At 43.0% G+C, this 25,866-nt stretch overlaps 1 protein-coding gene across 19 annotated transcripts in view; it reads left to right on the forward strand.

Annotated features, from left to right (window-relative positions):
* The window catches only part of ZNF618 (zinc finger protein 618), a 170,021-nt gene that overhangs the window by 126,745 nt on the left and 17,410 nt on the right, over window positions 1–25,866 (forward strand). For 3 of the 19 annotated variants that reach the window (XM_019754622.2, XM_074330885.1, XM_019754624.2), the window contains 6 exons: window positions 2,865–2,924; window positions 3,478–3,567; window positions 12,821–13,060; window positions 16,747–16,830; window positions 18,957–19,001; window positions 20,047–20,124. In XM_019754622.2, the coding sequence (XP_019610181.2) occupies window positions 2,865–2,924; window positions 3,478–3,567; window positions 12,821–13,060; window positions 16,747–16,830; window positions 18,957–19,001; window positions 20,047–20,124 (597 nt within the window). The remainder of the gene's footprint in view (window positions 1–2,864; window positions 2,925–3,477; window positions 3,568–12,820; window positions 13,061–16,746; window positions 16,831–18,956; window positions 19,002–20,046; window positions 20,125–25,866) is intronic. The other 16 variants (XM_019754626.2, XM_019754627.2, XM_074330887.1 and 13 more) reach the window with 13 other exon arrangements.

Consider the following 25,866-nt stretch of genomic DNA (forward strand, 5'->3'; position numbering starts at 1 on the left):
GGACAAAATTTATACAGCCATCTAAAAAACAAGTTATTTACCAACGAATCCACGATGGACATGCCTCGGACTTTTCTGCAGTACCAAATGCCAAAGGCAGTGAAATAGTTTTGAAGGGAAAAGATTGTAACCTAAGAATTCTGTATCTAGACAAATTGTGATTTATGTATAAAGAAAAAAGCCAGGGCTCAAAAACATACTATATCTCCTGTGTAACCATCTTCATGGAATTACTGGCAGTTATACCCCAGTGAACTGAGTGGTAGAACACACTTACGGTCTCAATTATGAGGAATTAATTCACAGTACAAGAGCACGTATGACTACTAACGCCAGGTAAACTAGAAGTAAGTTTAAAATCTTGCAAATCTGATTATAAAATTGTATGCAAAAGACAAAGTTTACTCTGGAATGTTAAAAACACAAGAAAGAAGGAATAGGTGAAGGATACAGTAAAGTAGGTTAACCCAGTCCTGCTCATAGTGTGGTCCCTACGTCAGCAGTATAAGCATCTCCTAAAAGCTTACTAGAAATAGAAATTCTTAGGTCCCACGCTAGAACTATGGAATCAGAACCTTGGGTTGGGGGGTGGGGGGTGAATAGCAACCTGTGTTGCAACAATCTCTCTAGATGATTCTTACATATGCTGAAGTTTGAGAAGCACCGAGTTAAACTTCTCAATGATAATAGTTGTGAAAATGTCATTTCCTGCTTCATTATAACAATTAGAGAAATATATACTGTCTGAAACAATGAAGAATATTGCAAAATAATTGAATATTGGAGAATAATGGAAAGGCAAAGAAATGAGTTTATGTATCAAACAACTGAAAACTAAGGGAACAACCAGAAAGGATGGAGCAGGGGAAGGGGGAGAATCATGGAGTAAAACCAAGTCAACTATAGCAATAAAAGCAAATGGCGTGATCTCCTCTACTGGAAGACAAAGATTCTCAGGTTAACTTAAAATAATCCAATTACTAATGGTTTATTAGAGACATACCTAGTGAATTCCTTATCTTTCACTCTTGTCTTTCTCAGGAAACTCTTTGCTCCTTCCCTAACTAAATTGAATTCCCTGTTAGAATTGTCACATTGTAAATATCTCCTTAAGAGCACCCATCATGGTTGCAGTTTTAAATTTGTGTGATTGATTTTTCTGTCTCCTTCTCCAGACTGCAAGCTCCTTACAGGCAGGAACGATAAGTCTTTTTGCTAATATTTTGTGCTGGCATTTAGCACAGCATCTGTTTAATGAATGCCAGTACTGGGAAATTTAGGAAAATGTCTTTAAGGCACATGCAAACAAGTGGAAAGGAGGATCTGACAAAGTAATTACCAAGAATTAATAACATTAATGCCAGATGAACTAATAAAACTGTGTAATTAAATGTTAGAACAGTGGTTCTTAAACTTTCCCCTGCATCAGAATGTTCTAGGGGGGCCTGTTAAAACACAGGTTGCTGGATCCCATTCCTAGAATTTTTCTTTCAGTAGGTCTTGGGTAAGTCCTGAGAATTTGCATTTCTAACAGGTTCCCAGGTCATGCTGATGCTACTGGCCCAGAGACCACACTTAGAGAAGTGCTGTGTTAGAAAATAGGGTAATGTGAACAAAAGGGTACAGTTCACAGTGGATATGTTGATCTCCCGAACCTGTATGCCTCAAACAAATTGTATCTCAACATACAAAATAAATTTAAAAATACAATGAAATGGAACGATTTATCACATGTAGTCTTTGACAGAGCAAGTAGACAAAGAATGTTATAGAGGATAGGGTTTGAATAATATAATTAATACAGTTGACCTAACAGCTTTGAAGCCTACAAACAGCACAGAGATCTTTTCCAGTGTTCATGAATCAGTTACAAAAATTATTTAACTGAAAAATTTTAAAACTTCTGTATTTAGAAAAAAAATTATAAAATAAGTCAATTTGAGAAAAAATACTTATAATTAACATAATCAACATATAGGACAAAATGTTGGTGTTCTTATTCTGTCTACAGAGTTCTTAGTGATTTACAAAAGGTAAATACACCTATAGAAACATTGGCTATAAACACAAATGGGAAAGTCACAAAAGAAAAGCTATAGTTAATTGAACATGAAAAATAGTCAATTGCCTTACACCTGAAAGAAGTGGGGAAAACACCCAGCAGTGGTTACAGTTCCCCATATCAGTCACAATTTAAGAAGACACGAATACTTAATGCTGGCTACGGTGTATGGAAACATTTTCACATCTTCCTGATTGAGATAAAAATTGGACCAACCTTTTGATAGTACTTGGTGCTCTGGTTGTCAGAAACCTTAAAAATGCATACCCTTAATTTATCCTGTGGAAATAATGTGCGAAGATTATGCACAATAATCCTTGTTTTGCAATGATGTGCAAAAATAATGAGCAAACGTGCACAAATTTCTACATGGATGTGGATCACAGCATTATATTTTAATGTAAGGAAAAAATTTTTGAAGCCATCTAAATGTCCCCTGGTGTAAGTGACTGGCTCAGCAAATTCTGAAGTCCAGTGGGAACCATGCAGCCAATAAATGCAGTAGAGATCGAAGTTTATTGATTGAGCAAGATGTCCACAAAGTATTGTCGATTGAATGCACCAGGTTACAAAGAAGATATAGATCAGGGCTGCTAATTCAAGGGCTGCAGGAGCCAGGCAGATGATGTCAGTGAGAAGCACACCCCAGATGAGATGGGAGTGGGGGGGTGCGTCTGGGACAAGGGGCAAGGTGCACGTTCTACCCAAGGGGTAGCTGCTATTCTTTGGGGGTTACAGATGATTGAAATTTCTCTTATTTTTTAAATTTTGTATTTATCAGTATTTTATAATTTTCCCCCAGTGAACAATATTACAGCAGAAATTTTTAAGAAGAAAGAAGTTAGGCAGACCCAAAAGAGAGGTAAAGATAAAGTCTGATGGGACCTGAGAGGAAGAAGTGACCTCTTCTGCTGGGGGGTGGGGGATGCTTGGGGGCAGTGAAGGTCCGGGAGAAAAGGGGAACCAAGTGAGGCCATTGCAGCATTGCAGAGGACAGGGTTTGCAAAGGGGCTGATAGAAAGGTTGGCACTAGAGGTCAACTTGGGTCACCGCACATTTCCTGAGCACTGGGGCCTGGGGGTGGAGTGATGAAGGAGAACAGTGTGTGCCAGGTACTGTTCTAAGCACTTGACGTACAAATTTAATCCTCACAGCAATCCTATAAGGTGGTCCTATTATTACCCCCGTTTTACAGATAGGAAAACTGAGGCACAGAGAGGTTAAGAGATTTGCCCAAGGTCACACAGCTCAAAATGGCAGAGCTGGGATTTGAACCCAGGTAGTCAACTCAAGTGGGCTTCTGCTTCTAGCTGATGGTCCCAAAATGAGAAGGAGTATTGGGGGAGGGAGCACATGGCTGCTTCTGGATGGGAGCCTGGCGCCTATTCCCACGCTTTCCTCTCTTTCTTGGACAGAAACTGGTAACTACACCTGTGAATTCTGTGGAAAGCAGTACAAGTACTACACGCCCTACCAGGAGCACGTGGCCTTACATGCCCCCATCAGTGAGTACCTTTTGTTGTTGGGGGAGGGGTGGGCCAGCCAGAGGCTGAGGCTCGGAGGCTTTGCCAGAGGATGGGGAAAGCAAAGGTGAGCTTGATATGGGCCAGTCTCTAGGTGTCCAGGTGTGACCTGGGGCCACCTTACTCTAGTAGCTGGAATAGCTAGGAAAGCCCTACCCTTAAGACAGAAAAGTCTGAATCTTCCCGTTGGTGGACTCAGAGTAGCATCACTCATCCAAGTGGTTCCTGAATCCTCACCCGCAAAGCCAGCGCCATGTGATGCAGCCTCAGTCTGAACCCATGCAGGGTTTAGCCCAAGCTAGGCGATGGCCAACTAGGTAGGACAGCTCCCTCTTTGCCCTTGGTGGTGGAAAGGGTAAGAAGCGAGAGGGAGTGCTAAGCCAGAACTCAGAGCCCTGGGTGTTCATCTTGGGCGGAGTTGCAGGCTTGTGTGTGACCTCGGGCAGGCCTCATCTTTGTCTCTGGCCCCCAGCCTCTCCTTCCTCCCCTGACTGGAATGGAAAAGTTTCTAAGGGCCTTCCCCACAGGGACATCTGGACCTTCCATTCTCTTGATGCTACTGGTTTCCCAGCTCCCCTTCTGGGTGTCAAACGGGTTTCCATCCTTAGATCCCCAAGTATATGAGCTAGGAGGCCCTCAGTCCCCAACCAAAATCCTGACGGGTGGGGCTTAACCAGCGCAGAGGCTCAGGGCAGCAGAGCAGGATGTTTAAGAGCGGATGTGGGAGCATCCCTGCTTTTGTTTCTCAGGGCGGAGCTATGTGGATCCCACTCCACTGACTCTAGAAGAGGAGACTTATTTCCAAAGACAGGGAGGGGTTACGCAAGGTCAGCAGGGTTTTAAGCTGCCTACAGTCTGGGAGGCCGGATGACCCCCAGCCAAGGACATTCTGGTGGTCTGGAAGAGGTGTCCGGAGCTTAGAGGATGGTCAGGCAGGTTCCCTAGGAAGTCCTCCCTGGTGGACGAAACAGCAGAGGCCCTGGGTGAGAGCTGACAAGTCCTGAGGTCGATAACTGGTTTCAGATTCTCGTCCTGCTCAGCCTCTGACTGCTCGGTGACCTTGTGCCTGTCACTTCCCTTCTCTGGGCTCAGGTTTCCCATCTGTGGGAGCCCTGGAGGTCATTCCAGCCCTGGGGTCTGGATTGTAGGCATCTCTAGCATGAGGAGACCTTCAGGCAGGCATCCCTGGTGGCCCAGCTACAAAAACCCATCCCGCCACCCAGGCTAGGGATGTATGGGTTACCCAGTTCCCACCACGTGTCTGGGTCCTGTGTGGGGAGAGAGCACGCAGCTTCCACTTAGTGGGCATGACCCATCCATTTGACCCACTAATGGTGCTGAGTCATCAGGGCTGTGACTGGGCTTGAGCACCATGGCCCGGACCCTTTGTGGATTCCTCTTTCCATGGGCCGGGACTGGCAGCTGTGTAGGCAACTGCCTGCTGTCTTGGTGCCCAGAGGACATGCTGCCCAGAATGCACTTAGGTGTTAGTTATAAGGCCCGCCTGCCTTATAGTTACCAGGTGGGCCACAGTTTCAGCCTCTGGAGAATACCTTCAGTGCTGCTACTGCTCTTTCCCCAGATCGCTCTTTCTAGAACAAGTTGTAAGCATGGAGTTAATAAGAGGGGGAGCTTGGCTTCCAACCTTCGCAGGCAAGCTCCAGGCCCACACTCTTAATTGTGAAGCTATCCTGCATCACGTGTCAGATAGTACAGCACAAAGGGGGCATTGCTTGCACCCCGATTTCCTCCTTAACATCCAGGTGCTTCTCTGCTGAAGAGCTGTTTGCTGTTTTTCTGTTCCTCACTTTCTTTTTCTCTCTGTTATGGACTCTCTCTGTCTTTCTGCATCCGTTTATTGAATAAATCTCTGTTCTCTATTAGTAAAGTCTGGGGACTCTAGGATCATCTGTGTTTAAAATACAGCATGAGAGATTTAGGCTAGATCTAACAGAGGACTGAGTCTCCAAGGCTGACCAGTAGCCCCTTCTTTGGATCTAGAGATTTGTATGTCCATGGGTTCTGTGTGGAATTAGGGGCTGGACTTGACGGTTTAAGTGCTACCCAGGGCCAGCCTGGGTCTCATGAGAATAGCCAGAGGGACCTAGGCTGACTGCAAAAGTTCTTACAAATGGGGTCATATAGTATGTACTCTTTTGTGTCTGGCTGCTTTCACTGAGCAAAATATTTTTAAGATTCATACATATTGTTACACACACACACACACACACACACACACACACACACACCAGTTCATTCATTTTTACTACTGAGCAATATTCCATTGTATGAAAAAATACCACAGTTTATTCTGCAATTGCTTGTTAATTTGAGTTGTTTCCAGTTTTAGGCTGTTATGAGTAAAGCTGCTATGAAAATGCTTGCACAAGGCTTTTTGTGGACAGATGTTTTCATTTCTCTTGGATAAATACCAAGGAGTAGAATTGCTAGATCATAGGGGAGAGAGAGTATGTTTAACTTTTAAGAACTCACTAACCATTTTCCAGAATGACTGTAGCATCGTATTCCTACCAGTCACAGATTCCCCGTTGTTGCCAACATTTGGTGGCAATGGGCTATTTAATTCTAGTTATTCTGGGGATTGTGTAGTGGTATCTCATATTGTTAGTTTGTAATTTCCTGATGACTTATGGTGTTGAGTACTTTTTCATTTGTTTATTGGCCATTTGTATATTTTACTTTGGAAGCTATTTAAATATTTTGTCTACTTTTTGGTTGCGTTGTTTGTCTTTTTATTAAGTTATAGGAGTTCTTTATATATTCTAGATTGGAGCCTTTATCAGATATACATATATCTACATATAGTGAGTATTTTCTCTGTCTTCATTATGTCTGTTGATTTTCATATACTGTTTTTTGATGAGCAGTTGTTTTTCATCTTGATGAAATCTAATTTATCATTTGTTTCTATGGTTAGTGCTTTCTGGGTCCCACCCAGGATATCCTTACGTACCTCAAGATGGTGATGATATTCTCCTTTACTATCTTTTAGAAGCTTTATAATTTTAGCTTTTGTATTTAGGTCTGTGATCCATTTCAAGTTAATTTTTGTAAATGATGAGAGGTATGAGTTAAGATTCATTTCATTCCATAGGAATATTGGTTGCTCCAACATGATTTGTGGAAAAGATTGCCTTTTCCACATTACAGTGCATTGGGACCTTTGTTGAAAATCAATTGAATGTATAAGTAAATTAGTTTATTTCTGTTCCATTGACTTATTTGTGCTTATGCCAACATGGTCTTATTTACTCGGGCTTTATACTAAGTATTAAATCAGGTACTCTCAGTTTTTCAGTGTTGTACTTTTTAAAGAATATTTGTCTATTCTAGGATCTTTTCCTTATAAATACTAGTTTTCTTGCCAATTTGTACAAAATATATAACTGGGATTTTATTTAGGATTACATTGAATCTATAGGCCAATTTGGGGAGAATAGCCATCATAATAGTATTGTGTCTTCCAATCCATGAACATGGTATATCTCTCCAAGTATTTAGGTCCTTTACTTTCTATCAGCAATAGTTTGTACTTTTCAGAGTAGAGGTCTTGCACATATTTCATTAAATTGCCTCTAACCATTTTATGTTTTTTTACATTACGGTGATTTTTTATTTTCTAATCATTGTGGGTAGTACATGTAAACACAATTGATTATTCAATATTGAATTCAGTGTTGAATTCAGTATTGCTAAATTCACTTATTAGTTCTAATAGGCCTTTTGTAGATTCTTAGGATTATCCTTGTACATACTGACTATCTGCTAGTAAAGACAGCTTTATTTCTTTCTTTCCAATCTGTATTCTTTTTATTATATGTTTCTTCTTTACTATACTGATTAGGACCCTCCAGTACAATGTTGAATAGAAGAAATGAGTGACTATCTCTGCCTCGTTCCCAATCATAAGGTTCAGTTTTTCATCATTAAGTATCATTATTTTCATCCTTAAGTATTATGTTAGCTGAAGTAGGTTTTCATAAATGCCCTTTATCAGTTGAGGAAGTTACCTTCTACTCCTAGTTTACTGAAAGATTTTATCATCAATTGGTGTTACATGTTTTTTCTACATCTGTTGAGATGATTCTGTGATTCTTATCTTTTATTCTGATAATGTGGTGAATTAACATGGATTGGTTTTTGTTTTTTTAACACGTTATTATGCCTGTACTTTATTAAAATACATTGAGAGTACAGAAAGTCAAACTGTGAAATAAACTGAAGAAGGTTACAATGTTGGGATGTTTTTTTTCTTTGCCAGAAGAATCACTTCCTTCTTTGAAGCTTCTTTTTCTTGAGTAGGTATCTAAATTACTTGAAGACCTATGGTAGTTTGTAGTGTTAGCTCTCAAGAGCATGTTTTCTGATCACTTCTATCTGAAATTTCCCAGAATTTTACCTGGCTTTAATATCACTCCCAAAACTGACCTCTTACACGCAGAGAACTACAGTCCTAGGATTAACACAGTGCCCCATAGTCAGTCAGTGGTTTGTAAATGATGGTCACAATCAAGAAAATAAATTTTTCTGGTGAAGATTTTTAAACACCAGTATTGAGGTATATTGTCATACAATAAAGTGCCTGTATCCAAGTGTCCAGTTTGATAAGCTTTGACCTATATAGGCACCCATGAAACCATCATTGCAATCAAGATTATGAACATATCCATCACTCCCCAAAATCCCTCACCATTACCCCATCCTTGGGCAAGCACTGATCTGCTTCCTATTACTAGATTAGTTTGTATTTTCTAGAATATTGCATGTAAGCGCATATATGGAGTCTTATAGTGTGTACTCTTTTGTTGTGTGTACAGGGGTGTCTGACTTTTTCCACATACCATAATTGTTTTAAGATTCATCTGTGTTTGCATACAGCAGTACTTTATTCATTTTAATTGCTGGGTAGTAGTATTCCATTGTCTAGATATGCAAGGTCTGACCATTAAGTTCACGAACTCCTCCTAGAAAAAGTGCTACATACCTCATTGCTGAATATGACTACAAATCCCTTTGAAATACTCCCCTTGGGAAGCTATGCACCGATGCCAGGGCCTAGTCCAACCTTCAAAGCAATTTTGGAACTTTCTGGAATGGCCATCAGAGCTGTCATTGTATTATGCTTGATGTCCTGAATGTCATCAAAATGTCTTCCTTTCAATATTTCCTTTATCTTTGGGTAAAGAAAGCAGTCATTGGGGGCCAAATCAGGTGAGTAGGGAGGGTGTTCCAGTACAATTATTTATTTACTGGCTAAAAACTCCCTCACAGACAGTGCCGTGTGAGCTGGTACCTTGTCATGATGCAAGAGCCATAAATTGTTGGCGAAAAGTTCAGGTTGTCTTAACTTTTTCATACAGCCTTTTTAGCACTTCCAAATAGTAAACTTCGTTAACTGTTTGTCCAGTTGGTACAAATTCCTACTGAATAATCCCTCTGAAATCAAAAAAGGTTAGCAACATCGGTGCAACAAGTTCGCGAACTTAATTGTCAGACCTCATAACATTGTCAATAGGTTGTGTGACTTTAAATGAAATGACGAATAACAAAACTAATTTTACCACAGGCTAATTGATATAAACAAGAGTTAAATTTCTACAGCATCTTATCAAGGTTACAATGAAATGACATTGAACAAAATGATATTAATTCTAAGTCTAAGACCTACTGTATAGATACCACAATTTTCTTTATTCACTTTTGGAAGGACATATGGGTTGTTCCAGTTTGAAGTTGATACAAATAAAGTTTCTGTGAACTCTGTACATGTCTTTTATGGACAAATGCTTTTATTTCTCTTTGGTAAATACCTGGGAGTGAAATGGCTGATGTATGTTTGACTTTTAAGAAACAGTCAAATTGTTTTCCAAAGTGGTTATGCGATTTTACATTCCAAGCAGCAATGTACTTTTCTTTTCATGTAATCTTCTTGTCTAATTTGGGTATCAGTAATGCTGGCCTCATAGAATGAGTTGGAAAGAGTATTCCCTGAGTGGAGTGTCAGTTAGATTACAATGATTGATAATGTAGTTCAGATCTCTATACCTTTTCAGGCTTTAAAAAATATATATGCTTTTTCTATCAAATCCTGAGAGAGAAGCATTAAAATTCATAACTTTAATTGTAGATACGGTGTTTCTTTCTTTAGTTCTGTCAGGTTTTGGTTTATATATTTTGAAACTTTGTTTTCAGGTTCACACACTTAGGATCATTATATGTTGATGAACTGACCCTTTCAAAGTTGTGCAATGCCCTTCTTTATCTCTGGTAATACCCATTGTTCTGAAATCTATTAGGTTAGTGCAAAAGTAATTGCGGTTAAACAGGTTACAAACAATTGCAAAAAGCACAATTACTTTTGTACCAATCTAATACTTTGCCTGATATTAACATAGTCACTACAGCTTTCTTAGTGTTTCTTAGGCTTAGTGTTTGCATGGTATATCTCTTTTCATCCTTTTCTTTTAATCTATGTGTGCATACATATTGAAGTGCATACATGTTGTCCGTTCTCATCCCTTTATCCAGTCTGGCAATCCCTGCCTTATAAATGAAGTGTTTAATCCATTTACATTTAATGTAATTTATTGGTATGGTTGGATTTAAGTTTACCATCGTGTATTTCTGTTTGCCCCATTTCTAGTGTTCATTTTTTCTTCTTTTCTTGCCTTCTTTAATATTAATCAAGAATTTAAAAAATTTCCTCTGTTAGCTTTCTAGGTATGTCTTTAAGGGTTACTCTGTGGTTTATAATATACATCTTTAATGTATTACAGTCTACCATGAATTTATATCATAACATATCACACATGATGTAAGAACCTTACAACAGCATACTTCCATTTACCCTCCTGTCCTTTGTACTGTTCTTGTCATGCATATAGGGCTAAATAAGTTAGAAACCCAACATTTATTTATTTATTTATTTTTGCTTTTAACAGTCAATTATTCTTTAAAGTAATTAAGAGATGAGACAAATGCTTTTTATATTTACTCACACATATGAAAATGGTAAACCATTTTCTGTGCTTTTCTTTGTATAAATCTGAATTTCTTCTATTATCATTTTCCTCTATTCCCCGAAGAACTTCGTTTAACATTTCTTATGTTGTAGGTCTGTTCGTAAAAAGTTCTCTTAACTAAAGATGTTTTTATTTCACCTTTTCTTTTGAAGGATACTTTCTCTGGATATGCAATTCGAGGTTGAGAATTTTTTTTCAGCACTTAAAAAATGTCATTCTTTTATCTTCTGGCTTACGGTGTTTCTGGTGAGACGTCACATCATTCTGGTTGTTGCATATTTAATGTATCTCTTTTCTCTAGATGATTTTAAATATTTCTCTGTATTACTGGTTGTTAGTAATTTGATTATGGGTGTGTAGTTTTCTTAGAGTTTCTCCTGTTTGAGGTTCATTGAGCTTCTGCATCAGTGGATTTATATTTTTCACCAAATTTGGAAAATTTTCAGTAGTATGTCTGTAAATATTTTTCTTTCCCAGTTTCTTTTGAGAGTCTCTATTGAGACTATTTACATATATATTAGATTGTGTGATGATATTTATAGATCAACTGAAGCTCTGTTTAGTGTTTCAGCCTTGTTTTTTCAGTGTGCCTAATTTATAAATTAAACTTTATCAAAGATAGATTTTTTAGAGCAAAAATCATAGTATATCTAGGATTTGGTACTACCCATGGTTTCAGGCACCCACTGTGGATCTTGGAATGCATCCCCTGTGGATAAGGGGGTACTATTATAGTCTTTATTCTAGAATTAGAGTAATCCTTCCAAGGCTGGGCTTTTCTGGGTCTTGACTGAATGCCTGAGGTATTCAGCAAGGTCTCTCCTGAATGGCAGGTGGGAACGCAAATATCCTCTAACCTTGTACAACCTCTGAATCCCCACTCAGCTCACAGCCCCCCAATAGCTGTTGGCTACCAGGGTTTGCAGAGGCTCCCTCTGCACACATCCATTTGGCATTCAGCCAAAGACGTCATAGGGCCCCTCTGCACATTTTTGGAGGTTTTTTGTTTTTTGTTGTGTGTGTGTGTGTGTGTGTGTGTGTGTGTGTGTGTGTGTGTTTGTTTTTTTGGGTTTTTTTGCCTGATTCTCTCCTCTTTGTTATTCTACCTTGCAAATTCCAGCCACCTCAGAAGCCCTGAACTCTGGTCACTGTCTCCTCAGTTCAGCGAGATTGCAGTGCTTCCTTTGGGCTTCAGTTCTGTGCCATGGTCCAGGAGGTCCCTCCAGGCAGGGAGCTGGAGTGATCAGAGGGGCTCATGGCAGGGCTTTCATGTGTCACAGTCCTGCACCTCCTGCTCTTCGAGGTCTGGAAACTGTTGTTTCATGTATTTTGTCCAGCTTTACAGTTGAATTTGGAGGAGGGCTAGTCAGTCCTACACCAGTTCCATCATAGCCAAAAGTGTAAGGTCTCCAGTTTTCTTTCTAAGACTAAAATCCACCAGGAGGGTTTCCCAAATAGATGACTCTTGCATCGCGTCTCCCACTCATGTCCACCTCCAGCCTTGAGCACACTATTCCCATTTGTCTTGAATGCATTTTCACCCCACTCTACCTAGGAGAGGTTTCAGAGAGACTTCCTGGTCTCTCGCCACCCTCTCAGCTGCATAGTTACTTTTTTCATATCCTTATATTCTCTGAATTTTGTTTTCTCCAGTTAAATTTTCAGGTTTACAGAAAGGAGAGACCACTATGTTCTCTTATTTTTAAACATGTCTTACGTATAAATCCTCATCTGTTTCTTAAAGCGCAGTCAGCCAGTCTAAAACTCTGTCTTCCTTTCTCGGTGAAAGCCCAGATAGGAATTTCAGCCTGCTAGCATTCCATGTGAGAAGGTGGTGCAAACTATTGAGTGAAATGAGTTAGGAGCCTGGGAAATTCATCTTGGCTCAGCCCCAAGCTGCTCGGTGACCCTGGAGTGATGCTTGTACCTCCCTGAGCCTCTGCCTCCTCATCTGCCTTAATACCCTTGGGGCCAGTGGGAGGATAAACATGTAAGGTAGGCTTCCCTCAAGGAGAAGCTGGGGAAGGTTCTAGATTCCCGGACTTTCTTGGGCTCCAGGTAGGAGCGAGAATCTTTGCTTTCTGTGGACTGCGAAGGGGTTTCAACCCTCAAGTGTGGGGTCTGTGGCTCGAGAGGCCATTTACTTGGCCAGTTCCAAGGGCCATCCGGGACTGAGAGCGTGACCCTCTCAGGTACCGCCCCCGGGTGGGAGCCACCGGACGATCCAGACACAGGCTCTGAGTGTTCACATCCAGAGGTCTCCCCATCTCCACGCTTCGTGGCAGCGAAGACCCAGACGAACCAGTCGGGGAAAAAAGCTTCGGCCTCCGTGGTCCGATGCGCCACCCTCTTACACCGCACCCCTCCAGCCACCCAAACCCAGACGTTCCGCACTCCAAATTCAGGATCTCCGGCAAGCAAGGCAACCGCAGGTACCGATGGCCCATGTCACCCCACACTTCTTCGACTCCCCACCATTCACCCACCTGCCACAGCTGTGCCCTGGGTCATTGTTCCCTTGCAAGAACGAGAGTGGAGGTCCCATAGTTCTCTGGGACGAATCTGGGTCCCATCTGTGCTTCTGGCTGGCCCTCTGACTATGGCGAGCCACCTAACCTCTTAGTGTCTAGATTTTCTTTCCCAAAATCAGAGGGTTGTGCAAGATAATTTGCAAACTTTTTAAAAAAAAACAATATTTTTTTCCCAAGTCATGGCCTAAGGTGTTTAAAAACATGTTTTTAATTAATTACCAACATTTGAACATTAGGAGATTTTATGTAAAGCTTGATTTCTAGCTGGCATTGAAAAGTCAGATATGGCAGTTGTGGGCCCACTTTCCTGCAGGACAACAATTGGCTTGGGGCTGAGTCACAGCTGCCTCCTTTCATAGAGCATGTGCGCTCCAGTTTTCCACAGTTCTCACCCCTCCCTCTTGCCTACCTAACACAATGATTGTGTAGCAGGTATCATTTCTCATTGTGATCACACTGTTGTCTGTCTTACATCCAGCCCAGTTCATTCATTTACGTCACCTGCCTGGACCCTCTTGGCATGAGATTGAATCCCCCATCTTTCAGAAAACCCAATCCAAAAGCTCATTTCTATGAAGAGCTGCTCTCGCTGAAGCAGAGTGGTTGACCGGGAGGTCTGTTCTCTTGGCGTCGACCTAGTACTACCCGTGAAATCACTCCATGAGCCGTAGCCCAGCAGGAAACCAATGGATGCCAGCTCCAGTGTTTTCTGAGTCCGTGCTCAAAGGGGCTCAGGCTCCAGAACAGTGAACAGGCAGTGATAAGGTCACAGCAGCCTTTCCCCTGGGAAAACTGATAAGACGCGCTATGTTCTAAGTACCAGTTATCAGGAATCCTGATTCATACTCAGATGGAATGAGTCTTGGGCTGCAAGCCTGAATTTGTGGGATGTAAGGTAGAGTGATGATGTCCCTCTGGGGTCGTGGGTCTTTCAGTTGCTTTCAAGCGACCCACAGCCGTTCATTAAATACACAAGCAATCAAACTGAAAACTGAGTTAAATGACCCAGTAGAGTGGACCAGTGACATAGCCAAGTGACTAGTTGTGCTTGCCTCTACTCTTTGGGTTCAGGAGTCTCCTTTTGGGCCAGGATGTGTTTCTTAAAAATGTCTGAGGATACGCTTATTGTGCTTCGATCTCCCAAAAGGAGAGTTAGTATTATAATTGCAAAAACCGCAGTTACTTTAGCAATTCATCAACCTTGAAGGTAATGGCTTTTCAGGTACTGTTTGGAGAAAAGCCAATAGCCATTGTAGTTTTGCAACAATTGTCAAAAATTAGTTAGAACCAGACTGGTCATCATGGGTTCATTGGTGGTAGATATTGGCTCAACTAAATACTGGGATCATGGCTTTCAGATCTTGCTTTTTACTCTTGACCTTGGCTGAGAGTTCTTACATCTGTAGTTTCTGCAGAGACCTGCCTGCAAGGGGCTGTGTGGTCTGTGGCAGCTCTCAGACCTCAGTGTCCCCAAGTAAGCATCCAGCAAGCTATGGGGCTTGCCTCTGGCTGCCTTTATGTGACTTGGAAGACTTGGGGCGGGGGTGTCACACTTAAGTTTACCAGGTGGGCAGGGCAGAGGGTACCAGGTTGCGAGCAGGAACCTGCAATGTTAGAGCTGAAAGTTGTCACTGCCTTCGTCATGCAAGAATAGGCAACTCTTCCTGTGTGGGTGTGCAGGCCTATGTGTGGGACTTCACCTGTGGTACTGTCCACTAGTCAGCAGCCAGAGGTGCCTATGGCAGGGATACCTGGTCAAAATCTGCATTATCAACTGAGTAATAGGACACTAATTATAACCTCAGTTGTCCTAAGTTCTACCAGTATGTTGGTTAGGTTGCACAAATATCCTCCAACACGGATCAGCATCCCGCTGTATATACAAGGATTCAGATGGAGAAAAGAATTGCTTAAAAAAAGCAAGCATTTGCCTGGAGAACGAAGTCTTATTCTGGTGTCTTAGAGGGTTAGCAGCGTATCCAGCCCCAGGAACTTGACGACCTCACTTTCCTCCATTTTTCACCTGTAAAATTAAAATGACAACGTGAACCTCACAGAGCTATCAGGAGGATTAAGGGAGACCCTGGGTGTAAGGTGTCTGGATTAGTGCCTGGCACATAGTAGGTGCTCAGTAAATGAGAGCCCCCCCCTTCTAGACAAAGAATTGAGGGGCTTTGCCAATTTACAGATGGCATCTTGAAGGAGGCAAATGTGTCACTCTCAGTCCAGGCATTCTGGAGACACGATTTGAAGAGAGGGTTATGCTTGTGGTGTTGTGGACAGCCTCTGCAAAAGGAGGCTGCAGCAGGAGGCACCGCTGGGGATGGGGCAGTGAGCAGAGCCTGTAGGAGCTGCCTCGGTTTCCTTTCCCATCACCCTGGTGATCATCTGGAACCCCAGCCCCCACAGTCTGAACACTTACCTCTGGCGTGGGATGGACTGGGTGACCAGTAGCATTTCCTAAAGTGGGTTCCTGAAATCACCAGTTTTGAGGAATACTAAGGAATCTGATATTTAAAAAATGGGCTTCGGTGGCCAAATACATTTGGGAAGGCTGAGTTAAATAAAGCTAAATGGATCTCTTTCCGGTTGAACTTCTCAGAGCCTTTGATATCCTTCTGCAAGTTGTTTCTCCTTAAGAAGGGGGCTAGGTCGGCTGCTCATGCCAAATTGACTTGTTCCCTGAAGCCTGTATCTCCTGGAGCATCCAGCACCCCTGTTGTGCCAAGAGCAACTTGGAAAAGCCAAGTTACCTTCCAGCTTGGATGTTCTGTCTCAGTGCCATCTGCAGGTGGGCGTGGGAATGGGGCCTAAATTGGTGTTTTCCCACTTGTTGAACCCTATCTGTGCCCTCTGGGGTTTCCAGGAGAGGGTGAGCCACTCAGGAAAGTGCCACCTGTAAGTGGAGGTGTCCCAGAAATCACTCAGGAGCCAGTCCCTTCCCCGGGGTGAACTCTGACGAGACCTTACTTGATCTTTCGCCTCCTGAGGTGTGGGGCTGCCCCAGCTCTACCTGTCATGCCTTCTCTCCCAGAATGCTTCCCGGCCACCCCGGGACCTACCACTCAGCTTGTGGAATTGGCATGAACTGGCCCTCCTTCTCTGCCACCATTAGGAGATAGTCTTGTCATCCTCCCTGCTCCTTGGGGAGCCTGTGGCAACAGAATCTGGCAGAGGGAGTAGTGAGGGCAGGTCCAAATTACCCGCTGTCACGAGTGTGGCTCCCCAGGGGCCAAAGATGGGAGATCCAGGCCCATTTGCCATCTGCTCACTGAGCTGGATTTCGTCTGCGTGCTCTTGGCCAGGTCATCCACACGTCCCCCCATGCCTGGACCTCCACCCACTCGAGCATGTCAGAAGGGTCTCTTGGGGCCCTGACAAGGTATCAGGCAACTCCAGGGAGCCTGAGGAGCTGGGGAGTCTGGTCTGAGATCCTGGAGCCCCTCACTGCTGGTTCCCCCAGCCCAGGGACCTGCACACTTCCCAGATGCCTCAGCCTCTGAGTGGCGTCTGACATGCCCCCCATTTGGACCTAGTGCTGATGAATCACCATCATTTTCTCTTGCTCTCTCCTGTCCCCCACCCAGCAGAAAGTGCTTTCAGTCGGAGAGTAGAAAGCAAAGCACAAAACCACTTTGAAGAGACGAATAGCAGTTCCCAAAACTCCAGCGGTGAGTGTGCCCCTTGACGGCTGTCCCGTGCTGTGGCTGCTGCCTCTATCTTCTCCCACTTGTGGTAGCAGGCGCTTTGTGGGCTGGGGTCTTTTGCATATGGTGGTGTTGAGGGGAGGCTGGGGGCAGGGAATTAGAAGGAGGCCAGGGCTGGGCAGAGGTCAGGGGCCTTTTCTTCCAGGAACATCCTTCTGGGCCTCAGGGGCATCTGCCGGACTATGGCCCCTTTTTGTCTCTTCCCCATGGGGAGAGGAATTCCCCCCTCCCATAGGCTGCCACATCCACTAACATGGCTCCAGAGGGTTGGGCCTGAAAGAGCCATTGCTATGTTTTCAGGGTAAACATTGTAGTCATTTTCTTTCCAGGAGGGGCAAAGGCGGTGCAGTAGAGAGAGCTGTGGCCTAATAACCAGAGGCCCTGTGTTCTGGCCCCACTTTGGACCAGGGACCTTGAAAGTTTCCCTTCCAGCCCCCACCAGCTGAAGTTTGCCTGAGGTTCTCGGTGGTGTTTTGGCGCCCCCTGGTGGTTGCCTCCCACTGGACGCTGGCAGAGCCTACCTAGAGTTAGAGTGCCTGAGAAAAGAGCGGCAGGGAAAGGCTCCTCTGCCCCCACCCCCTCCTCCCCAACCCTCGTCCCACCACCCCTGACAGACCCAGGTCAGCCTGCAGGGCCATGGGTGATCACCAACAGCCTCTATCCAAGAAAGGCATAGCAAGGCGGTCTGCACAGTGACAGCCAGGGCAGGAAGGGAAAAGAATTCTGACACTTTCGTTGCATTAAGGTAAGGCGCCCACTCTCTCTCGTGCACGGTTGAAGTTTCACTTACTGTATTAGCTGTCCTGGGCAGTGCTTGGGTATAGACTGATGATGAAACAGCCAGGAGCACACACTTGAACATGGAAGTTTCTGGGTAGTAATCTGAGCTCCAGCTCCCATCTCCAGGCGAGGTTCGAACCCCAGCTCTACTACCTATGAGCTGGTGACTCAGACTCTAGCCTCTTAATTTCTCCTCCGCTATAAAGTGGGAAGAGCACACATGTCCCGGTGCTGGTGAACACTCAGTGAGTGTCCTGCATAGATTCCATAAACGCTCACGTGGTGAGGTGTTTTGGTGTGTTTTTGTTTTTTTAAAAGTAAACCAAGTGATTTGATGAGTGCCCTGAGCAAAGGAGTGAGGTGTGCTGTGGGAGCCCCGAGAATGTTGACACGATCTCTTAAATCGTAGGTAGAGAGCGTATCTATTGACTTTTATAAGCTGCTTCGCCCGCTAGGACTCTGGCTTCTTAATTTCTCCTAAAAGTGATGGAATTTTGACCAGTGGCCACACAGGAATAAGTAGCAGAGCCAGGACTGGAACCACGGTGTCCTGGGAGCCTTTGCTCTCAGCCAGGCAGGCTGTACCCTTTGCCTCTCCTTCCACCCGAGTTGATATTCAGAACTGGGAACAATGGTGTAAAGTGCAGCCACCATTTATTGAGCGCTTACTATGTGCCTGGCATGTGTTCAGAGCTGTGTGTGTCTTACCTGTTTCCATCTTTATTTACCACAGCCCCGAGGGAAGGGGAGGGGTCAGTGTTATCTCCACTTTTTAGATGAGGAAGCTGAGGCTCAGGAGAGGTCCATGTTGCCCCACGTTCCCAGCTTCTAAGTGGTGGAGCCAGGGTTCCCAGCCTACTCCGTCTGGCCCCACTCTGCTGCCTCCTGCGTCTGAGGCTCACCTGACAGCTCCAGGAAGTGTGGGGGAAGTTCCAGCAGGCAGAGCCCTCAGAAACACAGCCCTCGCTGTAGCTGCTCTGGTGTTTGGTGCCAAACACTCCAGAACATTCCGGTGCCGGGACCTAAAAGCAGCTTCCTGTCCTGAAGCGGGCAGCCACGCGTGGACGTTTCCTCCTTATGTTCTGCGGACTCACTTTTTGAGAGTTGAGCGTGTCCTAGAGGGATGGCCCTGGCTGATCTTGCCCTGCCCCCTGACCCGGCCACAACCCCAGAATGTGACCCTGGCTTAGATGCTTCCTCTCCTCTGAGAACCCCGTCTGGCTCTCTATTTATTCAGAATGGAACTAATGACAATCATCTCAGAGCTCCAGAACTGGAAGAGACTTAGCTAAACTGTTTCTCTTTTGCAGAAACTGCAAGTCCCCTGATTTCCAATACTTTCCCTCTCCTACAGAGTAAGTGGTGGTTCCATTGGGGGGCTGGAGAGGGTGAGGCAGGACAGGGAATGAACTCAGCTGGCCACACACTTTCGGGGCCTCCCCAGAGCATCTGACCTTGGGCTGCCCTTCCAGGCAGACCAGGCAGTGGGTGGAGGCAGGAGGAGGACCCAGCCACAGGCGGGTGGAGGAGTTTGGACGCGGGATGGGAATGAGCCCTGACCGTGGGCAGCCTGCCTCTGCTCACCCCCAGCCCTGGCGAGAGTACAGACCTCCCCATTCCTGCTCACTGTGGTAGCCTCAGGACCTCTTCTGACCCAGTGTCAGCCGTCTTCCTCCTCTCTTTTCCTTATTCTCCTTTGCAACCCTTCTGCTTCCTCCCTCATCTCTATGCCAGGCACTGACTTGAGTGCTGGGAACACGGAGATGGAAGATAAAGGTCCATGGGCAGCCTCGTTCCCGTTCCTACTATGTTCTCATCATCCCTTTCCTCCCACCCTCCCTCTCTCGCCTCTTCCCTTTCTGCACCTTATCCACGTTTCTCTTGCTTTTCTATGGCTTTCTCTGTTTTTTTCACCCTGATCTCTTGTTTCTTCTTCCCTTCCCTTTCCTGCCCTCTGTGTCTGTTGCCTTGTTTTTGATTCATTCATACAGTCATTCATTTGTTCACTCAGCAAACAGTGACGTCGTGTGCTTCCACAGGCAGAGAGATGGGCTGTGGCACCAATAAGACGCGGTCTCTGCCTAAGAGAGCTCCTGGTCCATTAGTGCTGTCTTCCCCCAGCCCTTCCCCAGTGCCCAGAACAGTGCCTGGCACACAGTAAGCACTCAATAAATAGCCGCCTGATGCATTAGATGGTCTCTTTATCTGCACGTCTTCCTCTCTCCATCGCTCCTTCCTCCCCCCAGCCTCTCCCACATTAGTTAGTGACGGGGACAGACAGGCTGGGCCCAGAGTCCCAGTGCGTGTTTGGGTTCCCAGTTCCATATCTGCCCGAAGCTCAGCAGAAAGGTGTTCGGTTTCGCCCCACCCCTGAAACGACTGCTTCGTTCTTCCCCTTAGAACCTTATACCTGTGGCGCCTGTGGAATCCAGTTCCAGTTCTACAACAACCTGTTGGAGCACATGCAGTCCCATGCAGGTAAGGGGCCGAGTGGCCCACCGGGGATGCTGCAGCCCTCCCCTTTCCCTTTCCTCAGACCCTGCAAAAGGCAGAGATGGCAGAGCCAGCCTGAGACCCCCCCAGGGAGGCCATTCTTTCCCAGGAAATGGTCACAGGACATGGGACCTGCCCTCAGGGAGCCCTAGTCAATCAATTACATTATGCGGGGAGAGGTCTGTGCTCTGGGGAGACAGCAGGCTCGGTGGGAGCACAGAGAGTGGGCATGGAGCTGAAGAAGGTTTCTAGAAGGTTGTGGCTCCTGTGCTGAGCCTAACGGCCAAATAGGAGCTGACCAGAAAAGAAACATCAAGGTGGAAATTGAGTGTGGTTTTATAAGGGTGAGCAGAGGCAGGAGATGGAAGTAGGGGGGCATCAGCCCTGGCAGCCTGGGCTTAAGCCCCATTTCAGGAGAGTCACGTTCATTGTGACTGTCCCACAAAGCAGCTATCTGTAAACGTAAGCAGGTGTCAGTCATCAGGAGGGCTGGTTAAAGCCCCACCCTGAATTTCAGATTCTGTAGGTCTAGGGTGTGGCCTAGGATTTGCCTGGGACTGTACTTTGACAACCACTGCTGTGGAGCTGCAGGCTAGGCGTCTGCTGTCCACATAACCATTTTTTTTTTTTTTTTTAATTTATTAGGGTGACAATTGTTAGTAAAACCACATAGATCTCAGGTGCACAACTCTGCACCACATCATCCATAAATCCCACTGCGTGTTCACCACCCAGAGTCAGTTCTCCTTCCATCACCATATATTTGACCCCCTTACCCTCATCTCCCATCCCCCACCCCCTTACCCTCTGGTAACCACTAAACTATTGTCTGTGTCTGTGAGTTTTTGTTTCTCATTTGTTTGTCTTGTTCTTTTGTTGTTTTTGGTTTATATACCACATATCAGTGAAATCACATTGTTCTCTGCTTTTTCTGTCTGACTTATTTCGCTTAGCATTATACTCTCAAGATCCATCCATGTTGTCACAAATGTTCCTATATCATCTTTTCTTACCACCGAATAGTATTCCATTCATCTATCGAAGGACATTTTGGTTGTTTCCATGTCTTGGCCACTGTAAACAAAGCTGCAATGAACATTGGAGCACACGTGTCTTTATTGATAAATGTTTTCAGATTTTTTGGGTAGATACCCAGGAGAGGGATTGCTGGGTCATATGGTAACTCTGTTCGTAATTTTTTGAGGAACCTCCACACTGCCTTCCATAACGGCTGCACCAGTCTGCATTCCCACCGACAGTGTATGAGGGTTCCTTTTTCTCCACAGCCTCTCCAACAGTTACTATTTGTCTTGTTGATGATAGCCATTCTGACTGGGGTGAGGTGATATCTCATTGTGGTTTTGATTTGCATTTCTCTGATGATTAGTGATGTTGAGCATTTTTTCATATGTCTGTTGGTCATTTGTATGTCCTCTTTGGAGGAATATCTCTTCAGGTCCTCTGCCCATTTTTTAATTGGGGTGTTTTGTTGTTGTTGAGTTGTATAAGTTCCTTGTATATTTTGGATATTAGCCTCTTATCAGAGGCATTGTTTGCAAAAATCTTCTCCCATTCAGTTGGTTGCCTCTTTATTTTGTCGATGGTTTCTTTTGTTGTGCAGAAGCTTTTAAGTTTCATATAGTCCCATTCATTTATTTTAGCTTTTACTTCCCTTGCCTTTGGAGTCAAATTCATAAAATGCTCTTTGAACCCAAGGTCCATAAGTCTAGTACCTATGGTTTCTTCTATGCAGTTTATTGTGTCAGGTCTTATGCTTAAGTCTTTGATCCATTTTGAATAAATTTTTTGTACATGGTTACAGATAGCAGTCTGGTTTCAAACTTTTGACGTGGCTATCCAGTTCTCCCAGCACCATTTATTGAAGAGTCTGTCTTTTCTCCATTGTCTGTTTTTTGCTTCTTTTTCAAAAATTATCTGTCCACATTTATGTGGTTTTATTTCTGCGTTCTGAATTCTATTCTATTGGTCTATGTGTCTGTTTTTCTGCCAATACCATGCTGTTTTTATTATTGTAGCCTTGTAGTACAAGCTAAAGCCAGGGAATGTGTTACCTCCAGCATTGTTCTTTTTTTCTTAAGATTGATTTGGCTATTCTGGGTCTTTTTTGGATCCAAATAAATCTGATGATTTTTTGCTCTATTTCTTTTAAAAATGCCATTGGGATTTTGATGGGGATTGCATTAAATCTGTATATTGCTTTGGGTAATATGGCCATTTTAACTATGTTGATTCTTCCAATCCATGAGCACGGAATGTCTTTCCATTTCTTTGTGTCTTCTTCAATTTCTTTCAAAAATGTCTTATAGTTTTCAGCATATAGGTCCTTCACATCCTTGGTTAAGTTTATTCCTAGGTATTTTATTCTTTTTGCTGCAATTGCAAAAGGAATTGTTTTTTGTATTTCTTTTTCTGAGATTTCATTGTTACTATATAGGGATGCAATGGACTTTTTTACGTTGATTTTGTAGCCAGCAACTTTACTGTATTCGTTGATTGTTTCTAATAGCTTTTTGGTGGAGTCGTTAGGGTTCTCTCTATATAGTATCATGTCATCTGCAAAGAGTGATAATTTAACTTCTTCATTCCCAATTTGGATGCCTTTTATTTCTTCCTCTTGCCTGATTGCTCTGGCAAGGACTTCCAACACTATGTTGAAAAGCAGAGGTGATAGGGGACAGCCCTGTCGTGTTCCTCAACGTAGAGCAAAGGGCTTCAGTTTTTCACCATTAATTATGAGATTAGCTGAGGGCTTGTCATATATGGCCTTTATTATGTTAAGGTATTTTCCTTCTATACCTATTTTATTAAGTGTTTTAATCATAAATGGATGTTGTATCTTGTCAAATGCTTTTTCTGCATCAATTGATATAATCATATGATTTTTGTCCTTTATTTTGTTTATGTGATGTATCACATTGATGGATTTGCGGATGTTGAACCATCCTTGTGCCCCGGGGATGAACCCCACTTGGTCGTGATGAATAATCTTTTTAATGCATTGTTGTATTCGATTTGCTAGAATTTTGTTTAGGATTTTTGCATCTGTATTCATCAGAGATATTGGTCTGTAGTTTTCTCTTTTTGTGTTGTCCTTACCAGGTTTTGGTATCAGGGTAATGTTGGCCTCATAAAATGAGTTAGGGAGTACTGTCTCTTCAATTTTTTGGAAGAGTTTGAGCAGGATTGGTATTAGAGCCTCTTTGAAGGTTTGGTAGAATTCACTAGTGCAGCCATCTGGTCCCGGACTTTTGCTTTTGGGAAGGTTTTGGATGACTGATTCAATTTCGTTACTGGTGATCGGTCTGTTTAGATTTTCCAGTTCTTCATGGTTCAGCCTTTGAAGGCTATATGTTTCTAAGAACGTGTCCATTTCTTCTAGGTTATTGAATTTGGTGGCATATAGTCCTTCATAGTATTGGTGGATGATCCTTTGTATTTCTGTGGTGTCTGTGATAACTTCCCCTTTTTCATTTCTGATTTTGTTAATTAGTGTCTTCTCTCTTTTTATCTTAGTGAGTCTAGCCAAGGGTTTGTCAATTTTGTTAATCTTTTCAAAGAACCAGCTCTTTGTCACATTAATTTTTCTATTGACTTTTTGTTTTCTATTTCATATAATTCTGCTCTGATTTTTGTTATTTCCTTTCTTCTGCTGACCTTGGGTTTCACTTGTTCTTCTTTTTCTAGTTCTTTAAGGTATAACATGAGGTTATTTATTTGGGATTTTTCTTGTTTCTTGAGATAAGCCTGTAATGATATAAATTTCCCTCTTAAAACTGCTTTCGCTGCATTCCCAAAATTTTGGTAGGATGTATTTTCATTGTCATTTGTTTCTATGTATCTTTTGATCTCTCCTCTAATTTCTTCTTTGACCCAGTCGTTCTTTAAAAGTATGTTGTTTAATCTCCATGTATTTGTGTGTTTTCCTGCTTTCTTTTTGCAGTTGATATCCAATTTCAAAGCCTTGTGATCAGAGAATATGCATGGTACGATTTCAATCTTTTTAAATTTGTTGAGGCTGATTTTATGTCCCAATATATGGTCTATCCTTGAGAATGTTCCATGTACACTAGAAAAGAATGTATAGTCTGATGTTTTAGGATGAAGTGCTCTATATATGTCAATTATGTCCATTTCATCTAATGTGTCATTTAGGGCTGCTATTTCGTTATTTATTTTCTGTTTGGATGATCTATCCATAGCTGTCAATGATGTATTTAAGTCCCCTAGTATAATTGTGTTTTGGTCAATTTCTCCCTTTAGTTCTGTTAGTAGTTGCTTGGTATATTTCGGTGCTCCCTGATTGGGGGCATAAATATTGATGACTGTTATGTCTTCTTGTTGTATAGTCACCTTTACCATTATGAAATGTCCATCTTTGTCTCCTGTTATCTTTTCACACTGTTTCATCTGATATCATTATGGCTACACCTGATTTTCTCTGGGTACCATTTGCTTGGAGTGTCAATTTCCACCCTTTCACTTTGAGTCTATGCTTGTCCTTGTAGCTGAGATGTGTCTCTTGGAGACAGCATATGGTTGGGTTTAGTTTTTGATCCAATCTGCTACTCTGTGACTTTTCATTGGTGAGTTCAGTCCATTTACATTTAGGGTGATTATTGATATGTGAGGATTTCCTGTCATTCTATCTTTAGTTTTCTGGTAAGGCTGTGTCTCCATTGTTTCTTTGCCTTTTTGTTGTTGTCTATTATTTCTGTGTGGTGGTATTCTATGATGTTTCCCTCTGTTTCTTCTTTTATTACAGTATATATTTCAGTTCTGGATTTTTTTTGAGTGGTTACCCTTAAGTTTATGTAAACTAAAGTATGATATTTAGAGTATTCCGTTTTCTTCAGTACGCTTACTTTCTCCATTCCCATATTCTGGTTCAGGCCTTTACTCTCCCCCTTTTTAAGTTTTGGTTGCCACAAATTGTCCCTATTGATGGTGGTCGAATAACCTCCTTTAGTATTTCTTGTAGTGCAGGTCATGTATTAGAAAATACCCTCAGTTTCTGTATGTCTGGAAAGGTCTTTATTCCTCCTTCGTATCTAAAGGATATCTTTGCTGGGTATATGATTCTTGGCTCATAATTTCTCTCTTTCAATAGTTTGAATATTTGATTCCACTCGCTCCTGGCTTGTAGAGTTTCTGCTGAAAAATCTGATGATAATCTAATGGGCTTTCCTTTGTAGGTTACCATCTTCTTTTCCCTGGCTGCCTTGAGGATTCTTTCTTTGTCGTTGATTTTAGACAGCTTCAATACAATGTGCCTTGGAGAAGGCCTGTTGGGATTGAGGTAATTAGGTGTTCTATTTGCTTCTTGGATTCGAGGATCCAGTTCTGTCCACAAGTTTGGGAAGTTCTCATCGACAATTTGTTTGAATATATTCTCTGTTTCCTTCTCTCTTTCTTCTCCTTCTGGTATGCCCATTATTCTTATATTGCTCTTTCTGATGGAGTCAGAAAGTTCTTGTAGAGTTCTTTCATTTCTTTTAAGTCTCAAGTCTCTTTCTTCTTCCATCTGTGTCATTTCCAGGTTTCTATCTTCGATGTCACTGATTCTTTCCTCCATCTGGTCAACTCTACTACCTAAGCTGGTTATTTCATTCTTAATTTCTTCTATTGAGTTCTTAATCTCCAGAAATTCTATTTGGTTCTTTTTTAAAATTTCAATCTCTTTCATAAAATGCTCATGTTGTTCTTTGA

Source organism: Rhinolophus sinicus, linkage group LG04 (assembly GCF_036562045.2).
Source record: "Rhinolophus sinicus isolate RSC01 linkage group LG04, ASM3656204v1, whole genome shotgun sequence".
NCBI classification, from domain to species: Eukaryota; Metazoa; Chordata; class Mammalia; order Chiroptera; family Rhinolophidae; genus Rhinolophus; species Rhinolophus sinicus.